This window comes from Helianthus annuus, chromosome 4 (assembly GCF_002127325.2).
Source record: "Helianthus annuus cultivar XRQ/B chromosome 4, HanXRQr2.0-SUNRISE, whole genome shotgun sequence".
Classification (NCBI taxonomy): domain Eukaryota; kingdom Viridiplantae; phylum Streptophyta; class Magnoliopsida; order Asterales; family Asteraceae; genus Helianthus; species Helianthus annuus.
Window position 1 is genome coordinate 163,995,399 of NC_035436.2, and position 12,497 is coordinate 164,007,895.

Sequence of the window (12,497 nt, forward strand, 5' to 3'; positions counted from 1 at the left end):
TAACGGAAAAGATGCACGTTTTTCATTATTAATAAAAGATAAACGTTGTCCCTTTGCAAGTTGACACGACGTACAAATAGATGGTTTGGGCAATAATGAAGTAACAGACAAAACACCAGTCTTGTTTAAAACAGAAATAACATCAAAAGACACATGTCCTAAATGAGAATGCCATAACTCATAAGAAGCTTTATTTGAAACAGCAGCAACCAAAGCTTGTGGGCGATCTTGAAGCACGTAAAGTCCATCCGAGCATGTTCCTTTAGCGAGTACCTGTTTTGTTTTCCGATCCTGGATATGAAAATAATGTTGAGAGAAGAGCACATCAACAGGGTGATCGGCAGTCAACTTGCTAATAGATAATAAATTCTTGGTGAGATTGGGAACAACAAGAACATCACATAGAGTAATATTATCACAAAGTTTATATGACCCCGTATGCGTAATCGGAAGTTGCTTATCGTTGCCAAAAGTGTCTTTATGATTACCTGTATAAGGAGTAGAGTGATGGAGACAGTCGTGTTTCGAGGTCATGTGATCAGTGGAACCGGAATCACTCGTCCAATCTGGGTTGTCATGGTTAACATGGCACTGCGCGTGAAACGCCTTGGCTAAAGAATCATCCAAAGGAGAAGCCTGAGACGCATATGTATGAAGACTTGGACAGGTGGAGGCATAGTGACCATTTGTTCGACAAAGTTGGTAGTGAGGCGGCCTGCGATTAGTACCACGGCCTCGATTATTCCTAGAATATGAACCGCGAGAGTATGATCCGCGAGTTGAAGAGCCGCGGCCCCGACCATTACCAGATTCGCGTCTGTTTTGAGCATGAAACGCAACTGGAGGAGTAGAAGTGCCATGAAGTGATTGCAAAAACAATTCATGGCTCTCGGCCTGGGCAATCAAATCACGAAAAGCTGGAGCAGGCTTTGTTGCACGTAGGGCAGTAGAGAAAACCTCATAAGAGGGTCCAAGACCGCAGAGAAACCAGTGTAATTTGTCGATGTCGGCAACCGGATGTCCAATGGCAGCAAGCTGTTCACAAATATTCTTAAATTTCCGAGCAAAAATAGTAACATAAGTGGTACCTTTGGTTAGAGAACGAAGCGAGTCACGTAAAGACTGAACTCGCTCAACAGATGCATTGCTGTAGGCGGCTTCGAGTGCTGTCCAGATTTGGCGTGCACTATTTAAACCAAGAACCTCAGCCGCAACCTCCTCTGTTAACGAAGAAAGAAGAAGAAGAGCGGCTTTTTGATCATTAGCGGTCCACGAAGCAAACTCCGTATTAGCGATAGTTTTGTTATCGGCCGTGACTGTCTCTGATGGTGAAGATGAAGAGCCATCGATGTAAGCCGTGAGGCTATGATGTGCGACGAGTAGACGCATGTGATTACGCCAAACTAGATAGTTTGTAGCAGAAAGTTTGATGGGATAAAGATGAGGAACATTGTTGGTAGAAGAATAAGAGGGAGAAGCCATGAGGAACCAGGAAAAGATCGAAGAAAGAAGAGGGGGGGCGATTAGGGTTGAATGTTGTTAGGCTCTGATACCATGTAGAAGTAAATAAAATCAACCTCAATAATTATTGAGAGATGAGACCATGTATTTATAATAAAGGATTACAAGGGTTTCCTACAATTGAGGAAAACCATAATAACAAGAAAATAAAATAATTAAAAACTATTACAATATCTACAAATCGTTTCCATTAATAGTTATACTATTATAACAAAGCTAACATTACATTTTCAAAATTATCATATCGCTCCCATAAGCTTCTAAAAAGTTATATAATAACAACCATATATGAACAGGAAAAACTAAATAATATAATGCGTTATTTTAAAATATATATGTATCAACAATATAACTTAACCAAAAACGAAAAGGGGATACCACATAATTAAATCAATTAGGTTTGGTGTCAACAATCACCTGCCTATTTGATGAATGCATGGCCTTTTCTATGACAATGTTCCTTATCCATGAAAAACATCATGTAAATAGAAATCCTTATCACCTTATCAACTAAGAAACTAAATGATTATGGCATCCTTATCTATAAAGTGTACATTCGTGCGATGAAGCGAGAAACACAAACATTGACAATCACGTAACATGTTAATTTTTTAAAAAATTAAAACTATAACAGTACGATACTCAAATTAAAGAGAACAACATGCTCGTTTTATTATAAATTTTTATATTTAAAAGTATTATCATATGAAAATTTATGACCATTTAAAAATCGTAGAAAAGTTGATTTAAAAGTCAACCATATGTTTTAAAGAAATGTAGTATTATACTATATGTTTTTTTTTTTTGGCTAACATTATACTATATGTTTTAAAAGTTGTAATTACTTAAACTCTTAAAGTAATGTAAAATTACATTTTTGCATTCCTTACATGTATTATAATATAGTATAGATAAGTTCTCGATAGATTATTTGAAGATTATTTAATATATTGTTTTTTAATAACTCGCATGCCCCAATACATAAATGTCCTACAGAATACTTAAAATCATTGATCATCCAGAAAGAGATACCAAAGATATATATATGATTCAGTTAAGCTAAGTGCATGTTAGGTGATCTAGTGAAAAAAAATACTGTATTAATATACCATATAGCATCAACACAAAGTTCGTTAACAATGTGGAGTCTGGGTTTGTTGATTCTTGAAGAAAAAGATATCAAATGGGCTACATTAAATTGTCATACCCCGTAATTAGTGGTGTTGAAAATTATCTGTATACGAAAATCCGATCCGAAATATCCGATATCTGAATCCGAAATATCCGAAAATTCAGATATCCAGATTCGGATAGTGATTTTAAAAATTTCGGATATTTCAGATATCCGAAAATTTAAATTTTTATTTTTTCGAATATCCGAATATCCGAAAAATTTCTGAAAACTTATATTCGGATATCCGAAACTATCCGAAATATCCGGTTCCGAATATAAAAAAATTAAAAATTTAACAAAAATTGGATATTCGGATATTTGATTCACTATCCGATCAGATATCCAAAAGTTTGGATATAGATTCGGATAGTGAAATCCGGTATCCGAAAATTTCGGATATCCGAAATTCTGATATCCGAATTTTCGGATATCTGGTTTCGAACACCCCTACCGGTAATGCATATGTAATATCATTTTAATTTTGAGAAAATTTTAATGGTGGATCAGGATAAGAATGAATATGATCACCCAAGACGTAATAGAACAACCATGCGAAGGGATACGGATAGGTTGCCCTCCCTTGAGGAAAGGCAGAGGCATCGAAAGAAGAAAAGCCTACTCTATTCTAGAAGCAGGAGTAGCGGGATGTGGATCTTTTCTACAATACTCCTTGCTTTAATATCATTTAATAAAAATTCAGACCAACGCCCTACGACCAAATGGGGCATACGGAAAGTCGAAATTGCGTCTAATGCTTAATTAAACCATTACGTACTATATTAGAGAAAGACTCAATCTGGCGAATACTATACACAGAAGTCATGAAATGTGCGACATTTTTTCATATTGTATCATTCGTGTCTTTTCATTGTATATTATAATAATTTAAAAGATGTTAAATGTAGAAGATAACTTTGGGTATCAACTTTTGTTGTAGATCATCATCAATGTTCCTTTGATGTACGATATATTGGCACACATATATACATACATGAAACTAGATCACGTATCCATGAAAGTACGAGTATGGAAATTCAATTGTCTGAATATTAGTCTGATGTGATAATACAACTACACAGAGTATCAAACAAATTTGTTTTCCGACTTAAGAACACATGTTTCACATAAGTGCTAAGAAACTAATTTATAGCCATATAATAATGTAATTTATGTGAGGTTTGTTATTAACGGTGGTGAACTCGGCACTGAAGTCGTTTAAACAATATCGTAGTATCAGTCTTTACTCATGGATGGTTTATAGTTTCTAGATTAATTAATCATGAAATTGGTGATATGTATTAGCGTTTCTTTAACAGCAGCCCGCTGAGAGATGCAATGCATTTGTAGATGGTCATTAAATAGTTGTCTTTACTGTGGGATTAATAAAGTTACATTGTTCTACTAGTTACTTTATACTTTTGAGAAACGTTCTTTGTGTTACACCGATCTTAGTAGGTGTAATGTATGTTAGTAAAATGGTTAAAGGATGATACATGATACATCTTTGATGCATAATTAGGGTCACGGACGATAAGAAACTTGCCTGGGGTCGTATTAGGAGCATTGTATTGACTACCCATACTATTGACTTATTAGTTTCATGATGGTCATCTAACGATGCTCCTAATTTACCATGTAACCAAATATGGATGGCTTACCGAGATGGATAGCTTTCCTGCTACATGATGGGTTGACATGGGATACATGATACATCTTCGATTCATAACTCGGATTACGAACAATAAAAAACTTAGCTAAGTTAGAGTTATTGGGCTCGTATTAGGATTGTATTGACTACCCATTCCAATGACTTACTAGTTTCATGATGTTCATCAAACGAAATTTCTTAACTTACCATGAGACACGATAATGAACGTATGGCTTACATACTACATGGTCGGTTGGCCATACTTTTGGGTTGGCATGCGTAATCATCCAATTCAACTAGCATACATTCCTAGCATTTTGGACCTTGTTTATATATCCTATCTAATATCTAGAATAGGAAGTTCTGGCAGATGGAAGCATTTTACATCCATAAATGGATTTGTATGTATAGCCACTTTAATAGTGTTTGTCATTTCTTGAAAGAATCTTTTTGGGATCTGGGAGCATGGTTAACCCTTAGGTCTTATGTTCGCGATTCTTTTTGGAATGGGAATTGATGAAGCTGGGTGTAGGAATGGCCGACTCATCAAGCTCATGACCTGAAGACTATAGGTTCAAAACTTGTCCCCGCTTAATGACTTAAGATCTTTTTTTGTGGGATATTTTTTTATATATCATCATCAAGTGTCTTTTCATTCTGCATTATGCTAACAAGCATTAAGTATACAACATGATATTGGTCATCAAGTATATTTTCATAAATCATCATCATAATTCTTTTGATTTACAGTATACTAGCACACATCGATGCATACATGAAACTTGATCACGTATCCATGTAAGTACGACTTTGTCAATTCCATTTTTAAATATTAGTATGATATGATCATACAACTATGCAAAGTATTAGACCAATTTATTTTCCTATTTAAGTAAACATGTTTCACATGAATGTTAATAAATTCATTTATACCAATATAAATAGAGGTAATTTATAGGAGGTTTATTATTAAAGGTGGTGAACTCGACATTAAAGTCACTAAAACAATATCTTAGTATTAATCATTGCTATGGTTGATTCATAGTTTCAAGATAATCACAAAAGTGGTGATATGTATTATTGTATTAGTTCTTTAACTATTGCCTTGTTGAGAGATGAATTACATTTATGGATGGTCATTAAATGGCCATCTTTAGTAAAGGATTAACAAAAATTCAGTGTTCCCCTAGGTATTTCAATACTTTTGAGAAATGTTCTTGATGTTCCAACCATCTCAATCTCAATGGTTGTAATATATGTTAGTAAAATGGTTAAGAAAGGATACATGATACATGATACATCTTTGATGCACAACTAGGATCACAAACAATAAGATATTTACCTAATTTAGAGTTGTTGGCGTTGTATTAGGAGGATTGTATTGGCAATTCATGCACATGACTTACTAGTTAAATGATATTTATCAAACGACGTTCATAACTTACCATGTAATGTGAGAATGAATGGATGGCTTACTTGCTACATGGTGAGTTGGCCATACATTTGGGTTGACATGCATAACTATCCTATCGAACCAGCATACCTTCCTAGGGTTTTGGACCTTCTTAATATACCCAGGATAATATACTTGTTGTTGATGTCCACATGTTCCCGTCATATTGTAAGTTAATAACGTCTACATGTTATTATGGCCTTATTAAGATAGTGACCGATGTTAACAAGACAATATAACAATAGTAGTCTACAATTCCCTGATTATACATGTTTTTCCAAGTGATGAAACAACATGGTGAAAATACAAAAATGAATCCCTAATTACTAAGGGTATATACTTGTTGATAAAGACACCTAGTAGAGCTCTTAGTTTAGACCTTTTCCAGCACTTGCTTTCCTCATTATGCTCTTAACATCAGTCATTAGTTTATTAATGTTAATGTCATAACATGTTGTGGACCTTCATAAATTTCCATATAATGAGGAATGTTAACCACCAATGATATGTTTAACATAATGTTTTTGGTACTAATTGCAGTTTCATTACAAAATACAAATTCGTCGTGCTAATTGTTGTTTCATAACAAATAATTCGTATATTGCTAAAGGGAATAAATAATAGTATGTGAAGGTGTACTATATACACTTATTTACGTTGGAAAAAGAAGGCTATCACCACTTCAAGGTTGTTGAAAACCATCTAAGACTATAAACTCATTTGCTAAGCTTTCCTCTTTAACATTCGTTATATCTACCCGTTGTTTTTTATGTATTTTTTAAATATTGAAGTGTCCTTATGAACAATATCATTTATTAATTATCGCAATTCAGATTTTGTATCAGACATTTCTACTTATTCTATAGTTTTTTTAACACAATATTACATAATATTGAACTAGTTTGTCATAAAGTTCTAAGTTAAGCAAACAATTACATACATAATCACTTCATTGGACTATGGACGGGGTTTGATGGTTTGGGTGAATGACATTTGTACTTCAAATCGATGTTCTCAACATATACTTGTAGCTCTATTGATTTATGTAAGATTTACTTCTATATAAAAATAGATACAAAACACGACACCATAATTTATAACCTACCCTTTTGTTGAGGCACAAAACAGAAAATTCAATAGTTAGGGGGGGGGGGGGGGCATTGTTAATTCATCATGTCATACCGAACGAAAACGAAGTAACCACAACAACTTCCGGTTACTGCCGAACTTCTGACTGTATGTCATTTTCAATTAATGACGCATTTACCGGATCTATAACCCTTAGAGCATTTACATTCAATTTTTTATCCATATTCATATAATTATACTAAGATAACTACTTTTTCTCTATCATTTTCAATTAATAATATTTTTATACATTTATCATTAGTTTTTTTCCTTTCTTCCACTCACAACCACTTCTAAAAAATATTAAAACATGAAGATGAAGAATCTTACTCCGAGATGAAAAATCTTACTCCGAGATGAAAAAGACATAAGAGAAGAATGGATTAGACGAGAAAGTATGTGAGAGGGACCCATCATTGGAGACCTTGGGTTGGAGATTGTCTTACGGCATCCCCAACTAGGGATGTTAGTAGTAACACAAAAAAGTGTAGGTATTTTCCACATCATGAATTCATCACATTAAGTCCCTCTTCAATTTATCATCCATCAAGGGAACCTTACTTCTTCATAATGTAAGGAATATTACATCATTCAAAGTTGCTAAACCAAAGTTGTTAGCTGTACATGAAGGTGTGTTACTAAAGAAAGTATCATTTTGGGGTTTAATTATGATTATGTAAAGTCGTATTCCCAGGCTGCATGGTTGCAAAAGTCGTTAGGCGCTCCCTAGTCGGTCGACTGGGGAGTTGAGAGTACTCGGTCTAGGCGGAGAGTACTCGGGGAGTACTCGGACATGATAAATTATAAAGAAATTACTTTTTGTAGATTAAATATATGTCAAATAACATAAATTTACTAGTATTTATAACAAAATATGTGAAAATGATATTCATTCCATAATATGATAGGCATAGAAATTATGTTTTATTATTATTTAAGTCAAATTAGGCCCGAGTTGACCTACTAGATCCAATTTTGGCCAAGGTTGGTCGCGTTTGACCGACTCCGAGTAATTAGGCGGAGTCGAAGAAAGTCGCCTCGGCAGCCTACCTTGTAGCGACTACTCTGGGAATACTCGGCCTTGGAAACCTTGTTTTACAACCATGCCTGGCTGTAATTGTATGTTGTTTTGTGGTTTCCATTTGTAGCAAACATCACATTGTTGAATGCAACTTGTCGGTTTATTTACCTTTTTGTCTGCCAAACTCTTGTTACTCATAACAAACTTTTATACTTATAATATTTAATTGAGTTAAAACTCTATTTAGAGTTAATGTTGTTTTACACTTTTAGTCTCTGTTCTTTGGTTTATTTTGTCAGTTTAGTCCAAATGTTTCATTTTTCACCTATGGGTCCAAAATTTTTTTACCGTTGCCACTTTAATCCACCGGGTTAACTTCATCCATTTTTTCTGTTAACGATAAGGGCAATTCAGTCAATTTAGATATAATTCTGTTAACTAGAAGGCAATTCGGCCATATAAAATGACCGAATTGCCCTTCTCGTTAACAGAAAAATGGATGAAGTTAACCCAGTGGACTTAAATGGCAACGGTGAAACCTTTTTGGACCCACAGACGAAAATGGAAATCTTTGGACTAAACTGGTAAAATGACACAAACCACAAGGACTAAAATGGCATTTTACTCTATTTAATTTCATATATTTTTTGTAATAAATTACATAATAAAAAGTTTATAATTTTGTTCGTAAATGATTTAGTTTAATCAGTTCTTTTAGAACTTTATGCCTTTATATAAAGGGAAAAGTGAATATGGGGCTGTTGCACACCTAAGCTTAGATGTAAAACTTCTCAAAACTACGTCGTTTAGATTATTTTTTATCAAAACTAAAAAATAACTAGTAACTAAAACTAGTTTTTGCTGTGGTTGAGATCTAGAAACAATGAAATAGTTAAAAACCAAACCCTAAATTAGTTTCAAGGGAAGCAGGAAGGCAAATGAAATGATAAAAACATATATATTCGATGCTGCGCACAACAATAGATATGGAATTTCCAAATCACATAATTATTTACACACATTAATTGAATTGGTAGCGCAAATAGAGTATATCAAATTTCCAAATCACAAAAAACTTTAATACTTTTCAATTGCACAGCCATAGGTATGGAATTCCTTTTCAATTAAATTGATTGGGCCCAGCCATAGAAATGGAATTCTTCAATCATAAAAATATACACGGTTTTCACTTGAATTAGTTTCTACGGTTTCATTCGAAAGCAACTATTATAGGGTTTCGTTTTGTTCTTTCCACTGTAGTTTAATTTCAATGAAACACTCAAAAGTTAGTTTTAATGATTAATTGTTTTTAGTTTTAGTTATAGTTATGAGATAAAACTCAAAAGTTAGTTTTAATGATTAATTGTTTTCAGTTTTAGTTATGGTTGTGAGATAAATTAATCAAAACGACGTAGTTTTGAGAGGTTTCACATCTAAGCTTAGGTGTGCAACAGCCTCATATTCACTTTCCCCATTGTTTAAAACAAGAAAGAGAAAAATAAAGTTAACATAAAAAAACAACTAGAAAATACAAGCCAGTTCATCTCACCCGTTTTTCCCATTCATCACCACCGGGGCGGACCTACGGCCAGCCCCCCTTAAAAATATATATTAGTGTTATTCGTACGCAAAAATCTCGAGCGCACCCCATGAACTTAAAATGAAATGAAAGAGCGAACAAAGAAATAATACTGAAAGCTTTTTTTTTTTTTTTTTCCGGTGATCACTATGTGAAGCTGAGATTTGCAGGTATTTTAACATGAAGAAGAAGGAGATATGGCTTGTTTTTTATTTTTGAGTTAATTACTGTTTTCGTCCCTATGGTTTGTTAAAAATCACCATTTCAGTCCATTAGTTTAAAAATTCCGATTTCAGTCCCTGTGGTTTCACTTTCGTAACCATTTCAGTCCACCTCGTAACCATTTCAGTCCCTGTACTTAACAGAATAATGGATTGAAATGGTTATGAAAGTGAAACCACAGGGACTGAAATGATTACGATAGTGAAACCACAGGGACTGAAATCGCAATTTTTAAACTAATGGACTGAAATAGATTATTTTGACGAACCACAGAGACGAAAACAGTAATTAACTATTTATTTTTTGTTTTAAGTTTTAAAGTTATTGACAACTATGCTATGGTAGATTGGAAAGTCTGCATGTTTGAATAGCTTTAGTTTTTTTCATTGGTTTCTTAAATTTACTTTTTCGGAAAGTGTGCAATCATGCTACTTTTTGTAATAATTGACTTAACATATTTTTTAGTGGCAAATTTGGATCAATGACGGACCACTAGAGTATTATCGTGCCACCAAGGGAATCACCCGATTATATCCATCTCTACTAGGCATAATGCATATACATCAATTCAGGAGGAAACCCAATAAAGAGATTGGCGAGGATAAAGTCCAAACTTTGACTTGGCAAGAATTCAAGCAACCTTTTATCAAATACCATTGTCCACAATCAGCGGTGGATTGGATCCAAGAAGATTTTCTCCGGCTTCGACAAAAGGATGAATCAATCGATGAGATCACAAATACTTTCCTCGACAAGCTGAAGTTTTGCGGAGAAATGGTGGGAACGGAGAGGATGAAGATTATCCGTTATCATGACATGCTGAAGGCTGAATATCGGGAGTTCATAACTCCTTCCAAATGTGAAACTTTGAACGAGCTTATTAATTGGGCAAGGGATAGGGAAATCGAGTTGAAGAGACAAGTTGAACGTGGGGAGAAAAGACAAATTGAGAAAGGATCAACACAAAGCACTTCCAAGAAACCTAAGACACATGATCAAGGAAAGAAAGAAGCTTCTAAAGGAGGGTTTCCACGATGTAAAACGTGTGGAAAACCCCATTCGGGAGAATGTTTATTGGGGAGGAAAGGATGTTACAACTGTGGACAAGAAGGGCATTCGTATTATAATTGCCCAAGTCCCAAGAGAGTGTGTTACAACTGTAATGAATCGGGCCATGTAAAGGCCGAATGTCCAAAACTCAAACAGGGAACGAAGAAAGAAGGAAAGAAGGAAGAACTTGCTAAAGCTAAAGGAAGAATGTTCCAAATCTTTACGGAAGAAGCTAGTGCTCACCCGAATGTGGCGTCAGGTATATTTATGATAAACTCTATACCTACATATGTGTTGTTTGATACAGGGGCTAGTAGATCATTCATTTCGAGCGAGTTTATACATTCCCCTTTGTTCACGATAGAAAGAATGCCTACATCTTTGGAGGTAGAAATAGCCGACTGTAAGAGTTACCTTCTACATGAGATATGTAGAAATTGTAAAATTACTATCGAGGATGAGGATTTTGACATTGATTTAATTCCCATGGTCTTAGGAGAATTTAAGGTAGTAGTAGATATGGATTGGTTATCCCACCATCATGCGAAAATTTTATGTGAAAGCAAAATTATTCATGTGACATATCCTAAGGGAAGGCGGGTAAGTATTCATGGGAAAAGAGAGGTAGAGGCAAAATTCTGTACTATCTTAGAAGCGGTTAAGTATGTGAAGAATGGAAGTAAGGCATTCTTAGCCTATGTTGTCGATACAAAACTAGGTACTTTAAGAATTGAAGATACTAAGATTATGAGTGAATACCCGGATGTGTTTCCGGATGAATTGCCGGGACTTCCACCGGAGCCAGAAGTCGAATTCCGTATCGAGTTGGAACCAAATGCCAAACCGGTAGCCAAAGCTCCTTACCGGCTGGCACCCGCGAAGGTACGGGAACTAATGGTCCAATTACAAGAACTTCTTGACAAGGGCTTCATACGCCCTAGCGTGTCCCCGTGGGGAGCGCCCGTTTTGCTCGTTAAAAAGAAGGATGGGTTGATGAGAATGTGCATCGACTATCGTGAGCTCAACAAACTCACGATAAAGAACCGATATCCCCTTCCGATAATAGATGATCTTTTTGATCAATTACAAGGGGCAAGTTGGTTCTCAAAAATCAACTTGCGATCGGGTTACCATCAAGTACGAATAAGAGAAGAGGACGTACCTAAGACCGCGCTCAGAACCCGTTACGGACATTATGAATTTTTAGTAATGTCATTCGGGTTAACTAACGCTTCGGCCGCTTTTATGGATTTAATGAATAGAGTATGCCGAAATATGCTAGATCAGTTTGTCATAGTATTTATAGTATTTATTGATGACATTTTAGTATACTCTCGTAGCGAGTCTAAACATGCGAGTCATCTACGTCAAGTGCTTGAGACGCTTCGAAAGGAAAAGTTATATGCTAAGTTTACTAAATGTATGTTTTGGCTCAGGGAAGTGCAGTTCTTAGGCCATGTAATTAATGAGAAAGGGATTTTGGTGGATCCTTCTAAGGTGGAAGCTGTGGTAAAATGGGTACCCCCGAAGAATGTTAGTGAAGTAAGAAGTTTTCTCGGTCTAGCCGGTTATTATTGGAGATTCATCCAAGATTTCTCCAAAATAGCCCTTCCTTTAACCAAATTGACAAAGAAGGAAGAAAAGTTTGAATGGAGTGATGATCAACAGAAAGCTTTCCAAATATTAAAAGAGAAATTGTAG

At 35.0% G+C, this 12,497-nt stretch overlaps 1 protein-coding gene across 1 annotated transcript; it reads left to right on the forward strand.

The window, feature by feature from the left end:
* Positions 1 to 10,298: 10,298 nt before the first annotated feature.
* Positions 10,299 to 12,497, forward strand: LOC110933677. The gene is made up of 3 exons (XM_022176887.1): positions 10,299 to 11,055; positions 11,104 to 11,785; positions 12,233 to 12,497. Exons 1-3 carry the CDS (start codon positions 10,299 to 10,301, stop codon positions 12,495 to 12,497), a joined length of 1,704 nt encoding a protein of 567 aa, XP_022032579.1.